At 39.7% G+C, this 22676-nt stretch overlaps 2 protein-coding genes and 1 long non-coding RNA gene across 4 annotated transcripts; 2 read left to right on the top strand and 1 right to left on the bottom strand.

The window, feature by feature from the left end:
• The first annotated feature begins 892 nt into the window (after nucleotides 1-892).
• LOC116720038 (uncharacterized) lies at nucleotides 893-8034 on the top strand. Its single transcript, XR_004339304.1, has 3 exons — nucleotides 893-1008; nucleotides 4103-4234; nucleotides 5078-8034. It is a non-coding gene; the product is annotated as an uncharacterized LOC116720038 (long non-coding RNA).
• Nucleotides 8035-9841: 1807 nt separating this feature from the next.
• LOC116720037 (transcription elongation factor 1 homolog) lies at nucleotides 9842-15201 on the bottom strand. The gene is made up of 4 exons (XM_032563035.1): nucleotides 15122-15201; nucleotides 14682-14819; nucleotides 14532-14602; nucleotides 9842-10779 (listed from the first exon to the last, which is right to left on the bottom strand). Exons 2-4 carry the CDS (start codon nucleotides 14795-14797, stop codon nucleotides 10715-10717), a joined length of 252 nt encoding a protein of 83 aa, XP_032418926.1. The 5' UTR covers nucleotides 14798-14819; nucleotides 15122-15201; the 3' UTR covers nucleotides 9842-10714.
• A 23-nt stretch (nucleotides 15202-15224) lies between these two features.
• On the top strand, nucleotides 15225-22608 carry pld6 (phospholipase D family, member 6). 2 transcript variants are annotated; one of them, XM_032563033.1, is made up of 4 exons: nucleotides 15225-15323; nucleotides 18054-18232; nucleotides 18477-18706; nucleotides 21328-22608. In XM_032563033.1, the coding sequence occupies exons 2-4, from the start codon at nucleotides 18054-18056 to the stop codon at nucleotides 21552-21554; spliced, it is 636 nt and encodes a 211-aa protein (XP_032418924.1). In that variant the 5' UTR covers nucleotides 15225-15323; the 3' UTR covers nucleotides 21555-22608. The 2 variants fall into 2 exon arrangements, with proteins under 2 accessions (XP_032418924.1, XP_032418925.1); XM_032563034.1 differs by lacking the exon at nucleotides 15225-15323 and having other exon boundaries at nucleotides 17202-18232.
• The last annotated feature ends 68 nt before the right edge of the window (nucleotides 22609-22676 follow it).

The raw sequence follows: 22676 nt of genomic DNA, 5'->3' as shown, positions 1-22676 counted from the left end.
CCAGCAACAGAGACACACAATACACACAAACACAGACACCTAACAGCACTTTGGAGAGTCATGTTTTTGGATTGTGTGCGGAAAGAATGCTATTTACACAAGGTATGTCTGGATAGCTCTTACTTTTTGGTTGGGTTTATGTTAAAATGATTTGATAATCTGAAATGCTTCAGTGTGACAAACAGCAAACAAATTGGTAATGGTGCAAATACTTTTTCACAGCTCTGCATCCTTAACTTATAGTGATTTATTTAATTGCTTAATAATTTAAAGCTCTGTCAACTGTGACTAATGCAGCAAAGGTTATAATGTAGGGTTGTAAAATAAATCCTTAGCTATTTGTGTGGAGAAAAAAAAAGACATTCATTTTCTGAAATGCACTCCAGTTGGGAAAAAAGGACAATGTTCTGTTGCTCGCCCTCTCTCTGTGTGGGGTGCGTGTGTGTGTGGTCAGTGAGACAAATTAATCACCCATCCGCAGAGGTGCATTCATTGTATTAACCCTGAACTCTGTGTTAGCCTGTACTCCATCATGACTTGGAAGTAGCCAAACCAGCTCTGGAGCTGCCGCCGCTGCGCTATAGGACCACGCTCTACTGGGATGGACCAGAGAGAGAGAGAGAGAGAATGAGAGTGTGATTAGAGGCGGGGGAGGAGAGAGGTGAGAGGTTGCAGATGAGTTGCATTGCAAAGGATGCTGCTGTTGCTACAGCACCTGCAGAGTCGTCATCGCTCCATTCATTCCTTCCATTCCGCGGGAAAAAAAAGGAAAAAAAAAAAAGGAGTGGTTATGTGATTCCCCCACAAGCGGGAGGAGACGCGCACGGTGGAGAAAGGAATAGCATGGATGGAGAGGATAGGGGGGGTGGAGGTGTGGTGGTGGGAGAAGGGGGTGGCGGGGGGGCGTTTCCCTGCACAGTATAACCTATTCTCTGACTTCAGCGTGGAAACAGTGCGTGGCATTAAGAACGGCTTCTCCGTGGGAGCAGCGTAAACGTGGACCAAGCGGTAAGTGATGATTTTTTTTTTTTTCCCTTTCATAAAATCACATTTTGCCTCAGCTGATAGCGTGGATTCCAGCACTTTAGGATGTTGTAATCGTGGCTAAACAGCCTTTCTTTATAATCGTGGAAGTAAAGAAACTAGATTTTAAGATTCCGGATGAAACCGTTAATATCGCGCCACTGACGCCCTATCAGTGATCAGTGGGATGCTGGCACGCTTTATGGTTTGATAACTAAACAGGTTGGTCCCAGCAGCATCCCCACCAAAGTGCCCATCAAACGCCTTGAAGGGAGATACACCTGCTCCCAGCTCAGTGTTTCACCGCAGCGCGTCTTTTTCCTTTTGTAGCCAGCTGGATGGAAAGTATGTGGGTTTGAATCCCGTTCACACTCTCCTGCTGAAGGGTTAAGGATTCAGTCCACGCCTGCCACCATGGCATCTGAACTGGGATCTTCTTGTCAGTGGGAGCGGATGTATTTACAAACAAAGAAAGCTTGATAACCCACGCCTGTCACGTAGAAAACAGGTGCTGCTGGCTATGTGCGATTTTACAGTGTGTGGTTGTTTGGTTATCTGGGCCAGTAGGCCAACTTGGAGCCATCTGTACTGGCAGGGCCGGACTTTAACAAGGGCTCACTGGGGCAGAAGCCTGGTGGTGGCCTTTCATGGGGGGCCTCAAAATAGTTTTTTTTTTTCAGCTTTTAAATAAATGTTTGCTTCACTTCATAGCCTATATCACTGTGATTTCCACGTCTAACTGCTATTAGAAGTACCAGTTAATAACAATGTATTCCTTTCTCTACTATTACTCTATTGTGTTTGTTTGCAGAGTTAAGAAGCAATAGAAGCTGTATTGTTCTACGTGTGGCTTAATGTATTGTAAGATGTGAGAATTACAAATAAACTGTTTGATTCTGCATCTTTCTCAGTGTTTAAATTGCACGGCAGCCATATTGGATAGAGAACACTTCTGAGTTTTTCATGTGAAATTCAAACATCTATTGTGTTTCAAACTGGAAAAATGAAAAATCAGACTTCTAAGGACAAAAAGAACAGATCAAAAAGCTGGATGTTATGTTATTATGTGTTTGGGCTCTAAGATCTGGTTTGTATTTGTGAATTGCCTTAAAACAGTTAGCACCAAAGCAACTTGCAAATTGGATTGATTTTCTGACATGCACCTAAAATCATCTTGGGTGTTGCTGTGAAATTTTGGGTTATCTTATTTTTTATACGAATGAAGACGTATCTTGATTCAAGCATGCTATTCTTAAAATTAAGTTTTCAAAAAGGAAAACATACCATAAAACCTCTATTTTCATGTAGACAAGGCCTGTATACTTTGACATTAATTTGTCACTAGTTAATTATCCGTAGCAGTTTCAATGCAATTTGTGGCCATTAGGGGTTTAACAATACATCCAGGACATGAGATGAGATGATATTCAATACTCTGCTCAAGAAAACAAGACAAGATGTGATTTCACCTAATTATTTTTTCACAAATAGGATAAAGGTTTCACAATTCATACAAGCTGTGTAATAAAGGACTGATATGAATGTTACGATGAGAATTTTACCAGTTTATATATTATGTAACTTATGCTTGTCTGATTTTAAGGTGGTGCTACTGACAGAAATGCATTGAAAATGCTCTTTAATGTCTGTTGTTAGAGAATAAAGGACTTGTTAATCTCAAACTATGCTTTAAAAAATCTCTTTCACATAGAAATAATCAGTGTTTTATTATTAAAATGAAATGTAAATTGCCCTTTTAATACCTGTTAGCTGAACACTGCAAGCTAACATTTGCTCCCTCATGGCTAATGGTTAATGGTTGTATTTTGTCAGTGCTTACTGTCCTCGATATTATATTACACAAACAATCTTTAGCACTTTTGTAACCAAGTGTTGTCCAAAGACATACTTTTTAGATGCCTCTGTCAACAGTGCAAGGGAACAACTGAAGTACTGCATCCCTTTTCATATCAAAAAATGAGTCTCAGGCATAAATACAACAGGGTGTTAAGCTTAAAGCACACACCTTCATTTCTGAGGATGATAATAAAATCCCATCTTTACTTTGCCAGGTGGAGGCAGATGTTATTTCTAACAGGAAGTTCCCTCCTTGAGACAGATTTTGATTTGTTCCAAAATATTGTAGGTTTTTAATATAGCAAGCTCTGGGTAGGGAATCAAAAGTGACGGTGTCCCAGGCGGAGTCCTTCTCCTAAATCTGGCCTTGTGCTTTAGGGTACTGTAGTCAGAAGTTTGGTAAATGTAGAGAGGATCTGCTAATTCTGGACTCCAGAATAAATTCATTAGAACAGCTACGAGTGGGTCATTTATTTTTTTTATTTTTATTTTTTTTATGTAGTGACTATTAGACTCAACAGCGTGGCAGAAATGACTGGAAGGATTTGCTGTTGCAGGCAAAAGCATAAACATGCTCATAACAGGGCCTTTAGTTCCAAACAATTAAGCAATAATGTGCAAGCAGCAGGCCCAGCATCCGCTCTGCTTCTGTTTCCATCACAAGCCCGTCTCGTCTTTCCATCACAAGCCCGTCTCGTCTTTGCCTCCAGGCTCAGTCACTTGTAATTCTGCGTCCTACTCCAAATACCAGGTACATAAAATGATTGATAAGTCTGTTTGCGTCAGACATAAATATGAAACACAGACCGATTTTCTTTCATTAGGCCCTCCAGCTGGAGCCAGTTCACTTTCAATCAAGTCAATTCAGGAAATGGATTTTCTTATAGATGCAAACCAGATGTCTTTCGGCATCAAATAAACTTCTTACCAGTCTATAAATATATTATTGGGGTGGGTGAGGAAGAAGGTAAAATCATAAATATGTGGGTACATGACCAGCTTGCATGAATGTGTCAGAACTGCTGCTCCAGGCACGCCCACATGAGTGTCATGTTATCATAGCTTAACCTCGATGTACCACACTGGAAAGTGTTTGCAGATCAGACCGAGACGTTCCCGGTGACACAGAGCAGACACACGGCCGCTCCTGCGGGGTGAGCTGGGCAGCAGCGGGGTGTATTTTTACACCAGATCTGTGACACCTCCCTACATCTCTTCACAGCTCGTGGTGAGAACAGAAGACACGTCCACACGAGTTGCCATCACCGGCAGGCCGGACTTGGACAGTTGGGGCGGAGGAAGAGGCAAGAAAGAGGGAAGGGAGATGAGGAGAGGAAGACCAAGGGGGTTATAGGTAATGAGCGAGATGTTGAGGTCTTCTAAGTGACAGCAGGTTAAGGGTCTCAGAGGAATTTTGCAGGAGAGTCAGTCAGGTAGTTTGAAGGAGATGTGTGGCTCAAGTGCTGGATGTGTCTGAACAGATAAACAAGCAGCCGTCCAGACAATGAAAGAGCAAACACAGGGCAGGAGCGGGAAAGAGATGGCAGACGGATCAGCGTGATTAGAGGGGAAAGGTTAAGAGGAACAGTGAGAAGGAGTGGGGAATAAAGGAGGAAGACTGTCATGCCCGGTTTGTAAACTGGGGCTGGAGTTTTCCAGGAGGAGCTGACTGTGGTGCTGATGCAAACTCCCCTCCTCTCTTTTTCCAATGCCTCTCCTCCTCCCATCTTTTCTCCTCCTCGGCTGACAGCTACTGTGTCTCTAATTGGCAAGTGTGGATTGGGAAGAGTCTGGCTTATTCTCCATGGGACGGAGTAAGGAAGGCAGAAGGATTGTGGATTTTTTTTCCTGGAAAGGAGTTGGAAGTTGGGAAAGAGGGAAGACAATAGGTGAGGAATGAACATCTGTTATGTACATCATCCGTTGTTGGTAATCGCTCCCTCCCCCTCACTGGAGAGTAGCAATTCCTGACACCTTGCACATAATTGGTGATCCTGTCCTCTCCCCGAGTGCTTGGCTAAACGGTGGCTTGATATCAGGAAGAGCTGATGGCAGTGTGATCTCTTAATGTGTGTGGAATACATAAAGCATACAATCTAATTAGTACTCTAGCGGTGGGCTTAAGTTGTGAATGCTGCTGCTGCTGTGCATTGCCACTCAAGGCTAAATATCATCTCTTTTGTCTCCTTTATCACAGGTGCTGTCCTTAAAGATTCGCCTCTACGATGCAATCTGATTCAGGAGCTGAAAGGATAACAGAGAAGAGGGAAAAAAAAGGAGCTGAATGGAGTGAGAAAGGAGTGGAAGCGTGGGTGGAGGCGGGCATTTTGTGCTCCGGTCTCGACCACGGGTATTCTTGGGTTGATAATACAGATGTGGATGTTATTGCTTGAGAATACGCGTAGTCGAGGGGAAGCTTTATCATCAACACTGGATCTGATGTGGAGATCTGTTCTGTAGTGCTGCAGAGTCCAAACACATAAGGGAAGGAATAAATGGAAATGTTTGGTCAATCAGATTTTTAATTACCTTACCTTGTAAGAGTACTCATAAACCTTAAGGTTTTCTGCATTTTGTCACATTGTAGCCACAAACTTCAATTAGGTTTATTGGGATTATTATTGGGATCTCTTATAAAATTCCAATAACTGTATACTTTGTGCCCAATTATGCACAAACTAGTGCATAATTGTGAAGTGAAGGGAAACATTTTGTAAAAAACATTTTTAACATTTTTACAAATAAAAATCCAAGAAGTGGGCCATGATTTTGCTCCGATACCCCTAAATAAACTTTGGTTCATTCATTCAAGATCAGAGAAGCAGAATCACTGTAACTCTGGAGGAGCAGCAGAGATTCACAGCCCAGTCAGGAAAATCTGTCGATGATGTGTCAATATGATTTGTTGGCCAGAAGAACCAGAACAAGTCCGGTTCGCCTCAAGCCATGTAGGGAACACAGCAAAAACGTGGTAGAAGGCGTTTTGATCAGATGAAACTAAAACTTTCTGGCATGCAAGAAAAATCCTATGTGTAGCTGAAAGCTAGCACAGCACATCCTTCTGAGAAACACAAGCCAAAACTAGCCAAGAAGATACAACGAGCTTTGTGGCTGTAATGTGACAAAATGTGACAAAAAGTTAAACGGAAGTGATTACTTTTGCAAGGCAAAGTAAAAGGCAATTGAGGCTTGCCAGGAGTCTCAATTGAATTCAGCCACTAACAAGGTGTTATCAGCCGTGTCACTCTGTCCACCTGTGGAGCTGGTGTGTTCAGCAGCTTCTTCACAAGAAGCTTTGCACCATGCTGCTCGGCTAAAACCCAGGCAGTTCTGGGAGCTTATCTCAAAAGTCTTCACCACTGCACATTAAATCTTTTGATTATCTACTCTTGTCAGTCATAAGCGATGTCATAGTCTCATCATTTCATGGCTGTCTTTTGCTGTTTTTATGTCTATATTCATTCCAAACAAGAAGTCCTTACATTTCCAGATACGGTGCCTGAGAATTTTGCTCAGCAGCGAGCCCATCCATACTACCCCCTGCGCTCCGATTTTTTTCCACTCTCCAGCTCAAACCTTATAAAAGGAGTAAAAAAAAAAAAAGTGCTAGTTTGATGCCAGTAGCTGCAGCAACAGGAGACAGTAACACATGAGGACATGTAAAGCTTGCACCCGTGGCTGACATTTCAGCATTTTGACTCAGTTGACTGGCTGTCATGATGCAGAATCAGACTCACACTGACACAAACACAGGATCTACATGCCAGCAGGGAAACAGCGGGGTTTGATGGAGCTCATGACAACAGGCACATGGATAGATCCCGTCCATTTGAGCACACATGCGATGCTGCGTGAAGGTTCACTGGGTCCGTACGCCTGGAGGGGGGGGTGAGGGATTGACTGCTTTTATGGGTAACTATTTTTGGTCACAGTGATGGATGTTTATGTCTTTTATTGATCAGGTCCAGGGTGTGGGTTTGAAGAATTCTTGGGACGTTTGGGCTTGCTGATTAATCAGGCGGCTGAGGTGGTGGAATAAAACATCCGGAATAACATTTTCGGAGCATTAGCATTATTGCTAAAGTATTATAAATTAGAAGATCAGCATCCGTTTGCAAATTCAGCAATTTGTTAGCATCAGCCTGAAGATAGATTACGCTCCCATCAAATACACTTGCATGATTTTTTTTCCAATGTGTAAGCAAATCTGTGACAGTATGTAATCATAATTAACGCAAATTTCCCTCTGACGCTCCGTGAACTTGTTGATTAGGGGAAAGCGCCTTCCGTGGCTATGTGTGTGTTTATGCAAGCGCGTGTATGTTGCTTCCAAGCAACAAAATGACTATTGTGAGCACAGCTCCAGGTGCCTAGCAACCAAAATCGCTCTGTTTCCCTGGCAACAGTTGCCCCGGACTCGCTGTGTGGGTTGATTGGCAGCCTTGACAACAGGGAGACAGAGTGACACTTGACCTCGCGTGCTGAATGGGAGAGGCAAAAAGAAGGAGCGAGAGACGGAGGAGGAGGGAGCAGGAGAAGCTGAGTGATAATCATTCTCCATTGTAATCATCCTCCAGCATGTTTCATAAGGCGCTGTCAATACCTCTCCAGCTGGGGTCCATCATCGAACACAATGCATGCCGCAGAGCATGCATGCACGGACACACTCCTCCTGGGTGGAGAGCCCAGGCAAGCACTCAACATCTCATCTATTATCACTCATGTCTGTCTGGTGCACAACCCCACTACACTGCCTTCTTTCATTTGTGCTACATTCTGCGCTCAGTGGGGATGAATGGGCTCCTGAAAACGTGCAACAGTCACAGATGCCTCAGGACAGTAGATTGGCATTCAAAGACCGCCTTTAGCGTATTGAAATGTAACATCACCATGTGGTTGTTGGAAGATGTGTATTTCTCTGTTTTCTATTCTAGATTGTGGAGCCAAAACAGCCTCCATTGTACAGATGTTGTTTTACTAAAAAAGAAATTTAACAAAATGTGTTTTTTTTTATGTCTGAAATGCGTGACAGATTTAAACTGAATGGTATTAACATGACTGAGTTCTGTCGTCTTTATCAAGGTACAGTTCTGGTCAGAAGTTTACCCACAACCATCGTCTTCTCTGAATGTATTAAATTAGGATTTTTAATGACGCATTTGAATTGTTGCTTTTTTGGGTAGAATAATGAAACTAAGTCGGGTTTTAAAAAATTGGTGTAATGTTTGAATTTTAGGTAGACTTTCTGTAATCCACAAAGGTAAAAAAATTCTGCATACAGGCTTAAATATGTACAGTACATACATCTCCACAAACATTTTGGTAAATGTACTTAGTAAGTCACAGGGAGAGCAAAACATTTTCAAGCCATCAACAAGGTTTGGCAGTATTTCTGGCTGGTTATTTAACTTTTCTGTTTGACAGAAATGATACTGTTGATTTAAACCGATCAGATTCCCTGCATGGCTCAGGTTTTCAATCTCAGTACAAACATTTTCAATAGAGCAGAGGTCTGGGACATCCCAGACACAGATTTGATGTGCGTTATGGATGATTGTCCTGTTGAAACACCCAGGTGTGACATCATCATATAAAAAGATGGTACTGAGTAAAAAAAAGCATAAAAGCCTTGCCTAGACACCTTCTGGCTATTGTGACCAAAAAGCTCAATTTGTGTCTTATCTGACCTTAAATCTGGTGGTAAATGTGCAGTTACAAGGTGCCTATTTTGGAGTAAGTGCTTTTTTCTAGGTCTGATTCACAGTTGACAGTGAGGACGCTTCCATTATAGCATCTTCCAGTTTATGATCAACTTGACTTTTGGTGGTTCTTGGGTTGTTAAAATCCTAAAAGACTATCTTTGATCTCTGGCAGACGCCTGAAACCTGCTGCTCTGGAGTTACATGCGGCTCAGACTAACATTGGCCAAAAACAAGACAGAACTGAGTGATATCCCAAAGTATTAAAGCAACAAACAAAGCTAGCATTTCTGTGCACTTTCATTTAATTTTGGCATAAAAATTCCACAACAGAACAACAATGCTGGTGAACATTCTTTTATCATCCTGTTGCAAGCTATGTTCTTCTTATCTTACTAAAACTATGGAATATTCCATTCAAGAAAAGTTTTAAGTTTTTTTTTAGTCAAAGATTTATAAAGGTTTATAAGGTCAAAATAAAATGTATATCTTTTAGTAGGAATATGTACAATTATGGCTCTTTGGGTTGTAAAGCTGACTTACCTCGTCCTGAGTGTGACAGTTCAGGTCATGTGGGGCTAAACATGGACACAGTTTGTTGTTTCAAAAGGGCAAAGATTCTAAAAACAAATCAGAGTTAGTTTTGGAAGGCTTCCTGAATGGCGTCCCTAATAACCTGAGCTCAGCCCTTTTGGAAATTTATAGACTTTGCTTAAAACCCTGTTTGTGCCAATGTAAATAAGGTCTGCGAATTCTGATCATTAGAGTGGTTAAATATTCAATTAGAATTATGCTCATGGACACAAAAAGTAAAGTGGTTCCTCTCTACTTGCTCAAGGACATTTATCCAAATTTTAGAAAAGGTTCATAAATATTTTTTTTTTACTTGTGTGGATCAGAGAACATTTCCATAAAATTCTTATTTGTGCTTCAATATTTTTAAACTTAAAGTTGTATGATCATTTCACCTTGACAAAATAACAGCTCGAATACGCAAAATTTTGTTGATTCCGTGTAAAAGTAAACACCAGAATAACATCAAGTAAGAAGTCTTTATTTCACTGATCACAGTTGAAAACATTACAATTAGATTAATTTAAAATCAACCAGCATTACAGATTTCAGCAAAGCAAAATACTCTTTTCTGAATTTCCCTCTTTTAGGGCAAGATTCTTTCATTGAACAAGCAAAAACAATGAAGTGAAAACTTAAAGGATAATGAACCATTTAACTAATTACCTCTTAACTATGTAGCTAACTGGTTTTATTCTGCATTTAGTAGTTTTATTGTGTGTAGATGACCTAAAGCTGCAGTACTTTAAGATGAGGCAGAGCGTTGTAACAGTGTTGTGTTGGCAATGAAAACTGATATCATGCTCTCTCTAGATCTCTTGGTAATGATGGGTTACTTTATTTATACAAAAACTAAGTGGCAATCTGCAGCATTTAAGACAAAATAACTAATTCAAAGCATCATTTACCTAAATTTCATCTAAATCCACCTTAAGAAGTTCCCACCAGCTCCACGTTTTAATACAGTAAATAAGACAATGTTGCAATTCAAAGAGATCCTGCAGAGGGATTAAGGTGAAAAAGCTGCAGAGCTTGAATTTTTAAACCTTTGCATAAATTGATCATTGCGAGTTAATTTAGTACACTTCATCCAGTACTTACTGATCTCACAATTACATGCAAGGACCTGACCTCTTCAAATTATGCACTTTTTGCATAAACTATGAATCTGCAATATCTAGCAGTTAGAATAAACTAAATATCTTGATTCCTACTTTATTTCTAAAAAGCCAGCATTTGTTTCAGGGCCATTTAACATTACATTTAAAAACACAGAAGAAATTATATAAAATCTGATCTAAAGCTAAAGTCGTAGGTTACTATCGTACAATAAACTTAATCAGAATGAAAGTTGTTTTTCTCAAACAGGTTTTTGCTGAGGAGTCTGAAGCGAATCCGCTGCTACCAGAGTTGTATGTCTTTACTGACCATCAAAATTCACAAATTATCATGGTTCAATGTTTCAACTGTATCCTTGAAGCAGCATGATCTGAATAGGCGCGGCCCTATTAACGCATGTCCGACCTCTCCAGCTTCCTGAGGCGCGTCCAGCTCCATGAGGACTACTGATTGGCTACTTCACAAGCATCTATCCAGTCGCTGTACACATCTACAGGCTCCGACAGATCTGAGAAGCCTCTGATTAAGGAAAAGATCATCCTACAAAGTGCTAAACAAATGACAAGTATTGCAATTAAACTATTATATAGTCCTTCTGCTTCCAAGCCATTTCTTAGGCTTAAAAGTAGGGCATGTTTAATTATCGATAGAATCCTAATTATTCTGAATCTGTGAAGAGATGTCAGAGAGTACCATCTATCTACAGATTTATTCTTTATTTATTTCAGTATAAAAAAAACAAAAAAACCCCCATAAGTTTACACCTTTTTACACTTATTGATACTGGGCAGAGGAATATTTCATAGCAGCTTTAATAGCCTAAGAACCCCCCTTTTATAAGTGGCCTCTGCTGCAGAGAAATATGTTTAAATAACACAAAAAAAGAAAAAGCAGGAGGTGTTGGGGTTGTTTTGATGTGATCAGGGTCATAATTTGTCATAACTCAGAGATAGTCAACAGGTCTAAATCAGAATCAAAATGGAGTGTGTGTTAGAAAGCAACTGGAAAATAATATGGAATTAAATTAGCAGAAATTATGCAGGAAATGTATAAATATTTGATTACTTATTGTTATAAAATTGATTAAAACACATGTTATTTTAATTAGGGCTGGAAAAATATCAGCAGGAATAATTCCCTCACCTGAAGTAGATGAATGTTAAATTACAAAATAAGTAGAGAACTCACAGTGTTATTGTGGGTTAAATGTTATTAAATGTTATTATGATCACTTCGTCAGAGGCTGCCAGCTGTTATGAGGCTATCGCGATTCAGCCAAAATAATTTCCTAACTACAACATCAGAGGCTTATTCTACGAAGCAGGGAAAGTGGTTTATCAAGGTAACCTCATGTTCTGCTTGAATTGGTCAATAACTTACCTAGGCCTGTTACCATGGTAACTTACTACACGGCTGTTCAACTCAGCTCTCAATAGCTACTACCCTGAAACTTTTAGAGGCATCCCTTCTCTACACCTGAATCAAATGAATGCCTCATTACTGGGCCTCTGCAGAGCTGAATGATATTCTGATGAGACAATTCAGCCATTTGTATCTAAAAGTTGCAGGATAGTTGTTTTTGAGGACTGGACTTGGGCTCCTCTAAATTAAACAATAGAGCAAGTTAGCTTTCTAAATTAGAAATAAAAGGACCGGCTCTCCACCAATGAGTCTCCTCAGAACGTAATTTAAAAAGAGAACAAGGACAGCTATGCATGAACACAAACTGCTTATGTTCCTTTATTCTTCTCCTCAATGAGTGATGCTGTTTTGAAATAGAAATGGAAGAATTGATACTTATGTACCAAAAACTGAGGCTGATTATTTGAAAGTTTATGCTGGGAGCTGAAGATTAAAAACCAGCAATCAATTAAAATGCCTCCATCTTTAAAGATCTCATTCATCATGAGCTGGCGTTTATCATTCTGCATGTGTTGCTACGCTTGTGTTTATATTTATGACTTTTAACAACTGTTTAACATCACAAAACAACCACAACATGATTTAGTCTTGGACATTTATAGTATCTCCACCTGCTAGATTTAAACATTCCCACCTTGATAGATCATTTAGTGCAAAAGGGGGTTTAAAGCAGTTGGGATTGTTGAACAGCAATGATAAAATTCCTGACAAAATGGTATATAGTTTCATGCTTTAATGATACGGCAGCAACATTGGTTAAGTCCTTTTACTGCTCCACCTGTTTTATATGGCAAGCAGATATCCACCGTAAGTAACCCTAGGTTGATTTACTGACTTAATTAGCTATCTTCATTGAACCATTTAAGCACGATCTTCAGCAAGATCTCTTTAAGAAAACCGGAACAGGCTGAACCTGCTTCATAAAACCGGGGCACCAGAAAAGCAATCCACCATCTTTGATGGAGGTGGACAACTGGCAACCTTTCCAGACTGAAAGAGCAGACTGACGAGTTCCAGCCACTAGGTGGATAGATGAAGGCAATAACTGGTGAAGGGCTGAACTAACTGAATTTTTCAACATCAACAAAAAAAACCAACCCTTTTGAAAACCGTTTCCCTCATTAAAACAAACTAGTCTTCAAACAGATCATAAACAAATCAACTCAAAGAACCAGTTCTACATATGTAGAAAAGGATCAGAGCTGCTGTTTTTCTTTTTTTCACTTTCCTTGTAATATTTATCACAAACAGCAGCTATGTGGCCTCTCTGAGCAGGAATGGGAGGGGCAGCGGCTACAGACACAGCACACACACAAAGAGAGAAGGAAACAGGCAGAAGGGAGATGCTACGGAGTGAGACAGAACAATGAATAAAAGACAACAAGCTGGAAAAGTGAGAAAATTAGTAATAGGAGAAAGATGTTAAATTTAGATGCCATTTAAATTACATCATTACCAAAAGCAGACTGTACAGTATACAAGGTTGAAATCTCAAGCAGCCTCTTCTTAAAATGTATTTTTTGCAGCACTGTAGGGCTAAAACGATTCCTCGAGTGATTCGAGTACCTCGATTATTAAAATTCCTCGAGGAAAATTTATCTGCTTCAAAGCTTGGTTAAGTTATGTTTTATTATTTAATGCACCGTGTTCCGACCGGGTTATTACTTGCGTTGCGCAGCGCTCTCACTTCCGCCTGAAGCTAAGGGTTAGCAGAATAAGGTCCAATTTTCACGTTCGACCTGGGAAGATTTTATTGATTCATGATAATGTCTGGGTTTTTGTCATTTTTCGGGGGACCAATAAGCATCCTTAAAATGACGGGAGCGATGCTTGGAGAACGGCAGCCTTTCTCCTCCGGGAGCTGCTGGTTCAAAGCGAACGGCGGGGACAAACACGGCGGGATTATTTATACAGGTGAGCGGATAGACTGAACACTGCGGGAGGCTGTGCTTTAGATGCGTAACTTTACGGACGAACCGGAAAATAAATTTCGCATCATTCTGGTCGCCACTAATGGGTGGCGTTTACATACCTGGTAGATGTGTTTCTGTGTGTGACGAACGAAGGTGCCAAATCCCGTCGCTATTATTGCTGAACACAAAGCTATAAATGTTTGAGCAAGGTGAGAGTTCATCTATTAAACTCACTGAAGATGAATACATAAACCAAAAGCTGGAGAATAGATATTTTTTTTATAAGCGTATTTGTGAGCCTGCCTCTTTATTATTAAATTGAATATAATTTCAGATTTTTGTATAACTTTTCTTCAGGTTAACTTAGAAAGTGAGCTATTATTGTTACGAGTTCATTTTCTAACCTACATAAAAGTTATTGGTTAGGGAAGCTCAAATGTGAAAAATTGGACTGATGTTGATATGCAATCGTAATACTGCTGTTATGTTAGATTTACCAATGTTTTTTTAAATCCGATTACTCGATTAATCGTAAGAATAATCGATAGATTATTCGATTACTAAAATATTTGTTTACAACAGAACTACAGCACTGTGTTCCATGGAGTATAATAATCAACTGAAATAATAAATACTGAATAGAATGAATGTTTTGTAAATGAGTAATTCATTTTAATGTTTTTTTTAATAAGATTTTAATTTAAGAAGAAAAAAAATATCTGAGGATCCATATGGGAATAGAAAAAGATGGCTTTTTTAAAGAGCCAAACCACAAAAACCAGGTCTCTTAAACGACATTTCCCCATCACTATAAAATGAAAACACATTAAAGTCAGCAGTGCTTCTTCAAATCACTACTGTTTTGTTTCCTTTTAAGAAGAGGACCATAACCACCAAACTATAATCTACTTGGTGAAAAGGATACAGGTAATGGGAGTCTGGAACTCCTCCAAACAGACAGAGCATGATATTACTCCAGTGTTCCTGCTTCTCTCCCTGTAACAAAAAGACAAGTTAGAACCCAGCCGAAACAAATCAAAAGAACTTCAGATCAGATGAACGTATAGTGTTTTACATTTTGACATCACATGACTTCTCGTGGTTGCAGAAGGGGCAGGTGAACTGAGTTTCCAGATCCCCTGTCATCTTCTTCTTTGGAGGAGGCTTTCTTTTAGACTTGCGTCGACCCATTTTACACAAGCTTTATGTAAGTCTGGGTGAGCAACACAAAACAAACACTGTTCAAAGAAGATATCACCAAATATGAGCGAATATACAACCTTATTAATGACTACAACGGGGCCTAAATTATGTCAATACTTCATGCTGTTAACTTAGCAGGCTACCGTTAGCATGTTTGTTGACTTGCTTGACAACTTTATTCACCTCCGGATAAAAGACACATCGACTATATTTTGCAAAGAAAATTACTTTTCCAGTGCTTTCATTTACTAACAACAACGGAGCACTGCGTGACTGTTACAGGTTAACTAGAGGAAGTTTAATCGTATTTACCTGAGTTCAGGCTGATCATACACGTTGGAGAGCTCAGCAAAAGAGTTCCTTAAGTCACGGTACCAACAACGGTCCGATTGAAGTGATTGGAGGATAGCGTTTACGTCACGATCTCCCATTGGCTGTCTGAGACGACAGTCACATCGATTGGCAGAACCTGATAAGTCTTTCTCCCGCATGGTGGCGACAGAAACTTTAGCAGGTTTGGGGTTAAAACCAGTTCATGTTTCTTGTTTTGACTTGAAACTGTTGCTAAACCCGTATTTGTTCCATAGGGTCTTCGTTTTTATATCCTTTCCGTCACACTGACCTTGCCATATTGCGCTGTTTAGAAACTTCCTGCTTTACCGTAATCAGTTTATCATTTAGCTTTTGTCAGCTAGCTTAGCTGATATACGTATATTTACAACACAACTACTGATTTGTCAGCTAGCTAAGCTAGCTGACAAATCAGTAGTTGTGTTGTAAATATATTTTAACGTTTATGAAGGTGTTCTATATCAGATGTGTTTCAGTTATACTGTTATAATAAGAACTAGTTTATTTAAATTAATAATGTTTAAATATGTATTTAAACTGCATAATAGTAGAGAAAAAAAATATTAGAAAACCTTTGTGAGAAGATTCAAAGTCTTACAAAATGCTTACACCCTTCATAATTGTTCATATTACAGCCACAAATTTTAATGTTTTGTTAATGGGATTTTATGTGATTAAAATGGACAATGCAGTGCATGTTTGTAAATTATAAGGAAAAAATACAAATATTTAAATTGACAAGGCCCCTCAAGTCAGCCATTGAGATGACAACTTGGTCCCCAACCTTTTTAATCACCGCGGTCCGGTCAAGACTTGGCTATTTTACTGCGGCCCGGTGGGCGGGGGGCTGAGTCGTCAGATAAGGCTTCTGCATGTTGGTGTGTAAGCTAAAGCCTAGTTCACATGGCACAATTTTACATTTTTTGCCCTGGTTTCCTTAACTGCGAGCGAGAACGCAACCTGTTGAATGTGACAGGTAGCCAATCAGAAAACGCGGTGACGTAAGCATGGAGGGACTCCCAAACAGCTGACATGGCGCATCCGAGAGTCAGGTGGACATCGGAGATGATATGTGGAAACTGTCATGTGCTTAATAAACATGGATGTTTATTCAGTTAAAACTGTTAACTACGAAAAACATAACTCGCCTCCAAATCACAATGCAGCAAATAGAGCGCCTGCTCCCGCCGTCTTCTACCCACCGCCTTTTCTTTTTGTTTCGTCTTTTATCGCTTAAAATGAGTCCACAAACTATCACTACTGCTTCTACATCGTCATCCGTGTTTGTTTATTCTAAATTCACGTATGGTATGTTGGGGTTTTACGGGGTTTTCTTCTGGAATCGGGATGTTCGTGAGTGGAATCGGTTCGTGTGTAGTGTGTTGCTCCTGCCGTGCGGCTGGACCCAAGAACCGATCGCACCTGTTGTATTTTTATCGGCTCGTGTGTGATCAGAGGTTTGGAAAATCGGCCGACATTTTTTAAATCATGCCGTGTGAACCAGACTAAAGACTCACAAGCTCTACTCCTCTCCTCTCGACCACTGTCCTAACGCTCTCTGACTCTGGTAGCTGTGGTAACGTTTAAACATCCCTTCAAAATAAGATACAGATGCGCAACAAAAACGAACATTTTACTTTCTTGAAAATTTTTACTCACTATAACGATTAAAAAAATTTATGGGATCCCTGAGCTTGTTTCTCTGCAACGAGATGGTCCCATCTGGGAGACAATGACACCCGAAGTGTTGCTTATGCACAGGGTGCTTGGTCTCTACGTGGCGAAGCAGTTTGAAGGCTTCATTGCCTCATCAGCGAGCCGGTCGCCGCATATTATTTAGAGCGGGCTCAGTATGTGGGAATCACCTACCGGTCCGGGATAAATCAATTCTCCTGTCTCTTCTCTGGGCCTTTTCCCCTTCGCAAAGAAACTTTCCAAAGACATCTGATCTGTTTCTTACTCATTTTGTTGCTGGTGGGCTCAATGTTGGCGCGCAAGACGTAACCGAGAGAATCCGGTTAAAGGATTTTCAAAATAAAAGATCCTCCAGACTCAAATAATACATAAAACGGAAATATTTAATTATTTCCTGTGCGGTACCAATTGGTCCCGCACAAGACCAATTGTGCGGGACCGGTACCGGTCCACGGCCCCACTGGTATAGAGTATGTCTATATGAGCTTTGCACATCTAGAGACTGGCATTTTTCTCTTCCAAATATAGCTCAAGCCAGTTAGATTTAATGGAAATTGTGTCTTTTCACATGTTCCCGCTTTGATTTATGTGTCTGGACTTTGATGTTGCCATTCTGATTCATGATTGTGCTTTGTTCTAGACCATTTTGCTGCTGCTCTGGTTGTTTGTTTAGGATCATTTTCCTGCTGAAAATTGAACCTCTGCCCAGTCACAAGTCTTTTGCAGCTATGTTTTCAGCATCCGCACAGCATGATAATGCCACCGCTATTTTTCATCATTAGCATATTCAGGGTAATGTGCAGTGTCAGTTTTTCGCCACATATAGCAATTTTCTTGTTGACAAAAAAGAAAAATCTGTTTCCTTATAACACACCATTATCCACTACTTTGCATTGATTTGCCACATAAAATCCCAATAAAATACACTAAATCTTTGGTTGTAACATGACAAAATGTGGAAACAAAAAGGTTTCCAGCTACTGTGCTGTTAACTGAGAATCTTACTAAAAAGGGTCCATTTTAATTCTTCTACACAAGTACATTTGCAATTTATACAGTTTATTCAACTGTATTTGAAAATACTAATTGTAATGCACAGTAAAACACAGTTATATTTTTATACCAGATTATTGTTATCCTGATGTAAGAGGATCAATAGAAGATGGCTGGACCTAACTGAATATGTAATGTGAGTTAGATGTCACTGATGTGGAGTGTGAAGATTGTTGGCCTGGGAGTGGTGGCCCTCTCTCTCAGTCTGGAGCTGCTTGGCTGGATCTTTGGTCGCTGCAAGCGCAGAAGAACCCTCAACAAGGTCCTCTTCTTCCCGTCAAAGGTGGCTTGTGTGGAGCACTTGCTCAGCCAAAATTCAGCTTGGTAAGACCAACGTGACGAAATTAGTGAAATATCTCACAAACTAAACATATGAAGGATACATTAGACTCTCAACATTTGACTTTTTGAAGGCCTTTTGGTGAATTTTAACCACTACATTTTGAGAGTTTCACATAGTTCTGAAAACCTATGTTGTCATGTCAGTGCATTTGCATGTAGCAATACAGTAGTATGAAATGTATGGATCAGCACAGGCCTCTGACTTGCTTCTTTGTTTCTGCTTCAGCTCATGTTTCTGTCCACTGCCACACGGTGTAGAGACGTCTTTCTCTTGTCTCCTCCGCCACATCCTCTCTGCCTCCTCCTCACTGGACCTGTGTGTTTTTTCTTTTTCAAACATGGATCTGAGTAGAGCTGTGCTCCTGTTGCATAGCAAGGGCGTAACTATCCGAGTCCTTAGTGACAAGCACTATTCTGCCATCACAGGCTCACAAATAGGAGCTCTTCGCAAGGCTGGTAAGAGAAACACTGTTTTTACACTCTTTTTTTGTACAACGATCAAATTTATTTTCCATGTAATAACTTATCCTTTAGAATTATTTGATCAATTTATTTTGGTTTCCATTTCAGAATAAAAGATAAAAATAAGTTGTATTTGTAAACTTTTCCATCCATCTGCCGGTCCTGTATTTTTGCTAGTATCTTGTTGGAAGTGTGAACTCGATAGCAGAAATCGTCTGGGAATTCACGTTTAACTTTTGTACTTGGAACAGGAAACTCAGCTGATTGGAATTTTAACACGAGATTTCTCTCGTAACCCCAATCAATAAAATAGGGTACTGTACTTTACTTGATTAATATAAACTTAATCGTATATAAATAGAATTGTCTTTTCTGAGCTTCAGTCTATTGTAAACTGTTGCTATAAAAATCAAAATGAATTGTGGTCAAGGGTCCTCCCATCACAAAATGTTAGAAATGTTGTGGATATAGAGTCATGACTCCCTTGTAGAAACATTTTAGATATACAATAAAAGGTTGCTATGAACCTATTTAACACCATTATAGACACATTTAGTTCAAGATACAGTGAGCATGACGCTAGTCTTACTCAATAACAGGAGCTTGCTCCAGGCTTTCAGACCTGAAGTATCATTGTCAGTAAGTCCCACATGATCTATAATGGCGAGCAGTGAGATAATGGGGTTAGTTGAGGTTGCCTCTACAAGCCCTTCAATGACTCAGAGTAATAGTGCTTTGAAAGATTTGTATCACATGTGTGACTCATGCTGTCTCACTCTGTCTCTCAGTCCCTTCTGCATTTAATAAATCACTGTCACTGCATATGGTCGGGTTAGAATTAAGTAAGTACAAAGCTGGCAACCAGACAGCAAATGTTATTAGGCAAAGTGTTTCTGAGTGTGTGTTTGTGTGTGCCTAAGTGAATGTTGAATGCAAACGTCAGGAAAATTAAGTTGGCTAGAGGAAAATTAAGCTCCTGTTCCATATTTTGTTTTGCAAAAGCTGTTTATTCCTGCTGAATGCCACTGGGTCCACCACAAGGTCATTCAGTTTGCAGTCGCGGTTTGATTGAAGTAGCCTGGTGTTTGTAAAAATACAGTCATGACAAAAAGAAAGTACAAACTCTTTACTGTCTGGGGTTTTGGTATAAAATCTGGTCTTTATTTGTGACTAAAATGACTTAAATCAACACACAGCTGATTCCACACTGCTACTATTGATAACACAGATGCCTATTCAAGAAAACTCAAACAGCAGAGCAAATGCCTCATGCAGCTGTTAAGTTTGGTGGTAGAATGGTAATGACTTGGGGTACTGTTGCAGCCAGACAGCCATAAACTTCTCAGTGCAACAATATTCTAAAGTATAGGGATGTAGCGATTGCAGTTTATCTTTAAAAAGCTTGATCTACCGATTATGATTTTTGACCAATACCAATTTTTTTTAACCATCCCGCAGTCCTAAGAGAAAGGGTCCATTGGACTTGATAATTTTCAGTCCTTTGCAAAGGTACATAAGAGTAGTGGGCGAATTTGGTGTCGGCCAATCAGATATCATCCAAAGTTAAGAAAATTTAGTCCAATCGAGCTGAATTTGATTTGAATTCAACCCATTCAGATTTTAGTTGTGTTTTTTTGTTTTTTTGTGTTTGGTCTTTTTTAAGGGCTTGCAGATATAAACATATATGATTTTCTCTGCAAGTCCTGCTATATATATATATATATATATATATATATATATATATACTGTATATATATCTTCTTCTTTTCCTTTCGGCTTTTTCCCTTTAGGGGTCGCCACAGCGAGTCATCCGTCTCCATGTAATCCTATCTTCTGCATCTTCTTCTCTCACACCAACTACCTTCATGTCCTCTTTCTCTCTCTCTCTCTCTCTCTCTCTCTCTCTCTCTCTCTCTCTATCTATCTATCTATCTATCTATCTATATATATATATATATATATATATATATATATATATATATATATATATATATAATGGCACGCACATATATATACAGTGGCGCAGTTGGTAGCACTGTTGCCTTGCAGCAAGAAGGTCCTGGGTTCGATTCCCGGCCGGGGTCTTTCTGCATGGAGTTTGCATGTTCTCCCTGTGCATGCGTGGGTTCTCTCCGGGTACTCCGGCTTCCTCCCACAGTCCAAAAACATGACTGTCAGGTTAATTGGTCTCTCTAAATTCTCCCTAGGTGTGAGTGTGTGTGTGCATGGTTGTTTGTCCTGTATGTCTCTGTGTTGCCCTGCGACAGACTGGCGACCTGTCCAGGGTGAACCCTGCCTCTCGCCTGGAACGTAGCTGGAGATAGGCACCAGCAACCCTCCCGACCCCATTAGGGACAAAGGGTGAACAGAAAATGGATGGATGGATGGATGGATATATATATAATACATCTGCATGGTAAACATAAAAGTATAGGTTTATGTTGAATAATTGATACAATAATTGAGTAATCAAAAAACTGCACAACCATTCTCAGTGACTGAAAACTCAAATCCAAACTCAACATCACAACACTCAGTATGTGTGATGAATCCAAATATGAAAGGTTTCCCTCACTTTCCATGGCTTTCTCCCTTGTCCAACATTCTCGCCATAGGCGTCTGCGTACGATGTGATGCTGGCTCTGTGCACATGCACCACAAGTTTGCAGTGGTGGATGGCCGCCAGCTCATCACCGGCTCCCTCAACTGGACGTTGACAGCAGTGCAGAGCAACATGGAGAACATCATCATCACTGAGGAGGCAGAGTTGGTTCAACCCTTCATCAAGGAGTTCAACCAGATATGGACTCTTAATGATCCAGCTCGATTCTATAAGAGCTAATAAGTGATTAGCCATGATGGTCACTGACAGCTGGAGATGTGTGAGCAAAATTAGTTTATTCAGCTTGCCTTGTAGATCTTTTCTTGGTGTGTCACTGAATCAAGTTCATTTTAACCGAGTCAAGTTAAAATGATTCTGAGATACTCTGAAGGGAATTAGACTTGTTTAATCATTCAGTCGACATTTACTTTACAATTTGTTGTAGACTGTTTTAGTATTTCTTTTTTGTTGCTAAAAACAATTCAGTTTAGGTATTAACCAATGGACTAGTTTACAGATGGTGACCCAGTATTCTAAAACAACGTGTCCACCAGTAAACAGAATCCCTATTGTTTCAATATAGATAAATACATGCTGTTGATTTAACAAAAAAAAAAATATATATACTTGTTTTATACCATGTCACACATTTAATTTTTTTCTTAGCTCTTAGATCTGATAATCTAAGAGCAGAGGTTTTTTATGCGATAGCATTCTGCTGCATGTTTAATACAACTGTGGATACAAGTTTATGGAAATCTTCATATATGTTCAGCACTGAGTTGCAGTGGCTGTAAAAAATGTAAGATTATTGTGTTTTGACTGGAGGCTCGTTGTAGCAGTCTTGCATCATTTTTCTACCAGGTGCAGTTTTTTTTTTTTTTGCTGTTGCTGTAACATGTTTTATGTTGTTCCGAATTGTTTGTGTGCATCTTTGCTTATGGATTTTTGATGTGTAGAGGGGATCTTGTTTAAACATGAAACATTTGACTTTTCCTGACTCTGCTTGTCCAACACTTTGAAGAAAAAAAGAATCCGCTTGTCCGACTTTTTGTATTTTAAAGATCACGTCTAAAATATTAACATCCTTGCAGCGGTAATTTTCTAAAATCACCGCTCTGTCAGGCTCTGTCAGCTTAACAGAAAGGTCATGGGTGTGGGTAAAGGTTGTTGCTCAACAATGTTGAAGTTTACTAAATGTCATGTACCAAGAGAGCACCTTCAAAACAAATGTTGACCACATATGTCAATGACAATCAATGACTGAAAATGTGGATTTTTCTTCCTTTCAAGAGTATGGCTTGGTTTTATCTTATTTTATTTTGGATTACAGTTAAAAAGAAATGTTATAATAGGGGACTC

Source organism: Xiphophorus hellerii, chromosome 5, assembly GCF_003331165.1.
Source record: "Xiphophorus hellerii strain 12219 chromosome 5, Xiphophorus_hellerii-4.1, whole genome shotgun sequence".
Taxonomy (NCBI): Eukaryota; Metazoa; Chordata; class Actinopteri; order Cyprinodontiformes; family Poeciliidae; genus Xiphophorus; species Xiphophorus hellerii.
The sequence above is the reverse complement of the archived record's forward strand: the minus strand, read 5'-3'. Positions and strand labels throughout refer to the sequence as shown.

Coding starts and splice junctions, on each gene's coding strand:
- pld6 (XM_032563033.1), top strand. CDS start 18,054: ATGTCACTGATGTGGAGTGTGAAGATTGTTGGCCTGGGAGTGGTGGCC. Junction 18,233..18,476: donor CTCAGCCAAAATTCAGCTTG/GTAAGACCAACG, acceptor TTTCTGCTTCAG/CTCATGTTTCTGTCCACTGC. Junction 18,707..21,327: donor AGGAGCTCTTCGCAAGGCTG/GTAAGAGAAACA, acceptor TTCTCGCCATAG/GCGTCTGCGTACGATGTGAT.
- LOC116720037 (XM_032563035.1), bottom strand. CDS start 14,797: ATGGGTCGACGCAAGTCTAAAAGAAAGCCTCCTCCAAAGAAGAAGATG. Junction 14,603..14,681: donor AAGTCATGTGATGTCAAAAT/GTAAAACACTAT, acceptor TTTTTGTTACAG/GGAGAGAAGCAGGAACACTG. Junction 10,780..14,531: donor GTTCCAGACTCCCATTACCT/GTATCCTTTTCA, acceptor GAGGCTTCTCAG/ATCTGTCGGAGCCTGTAGAT.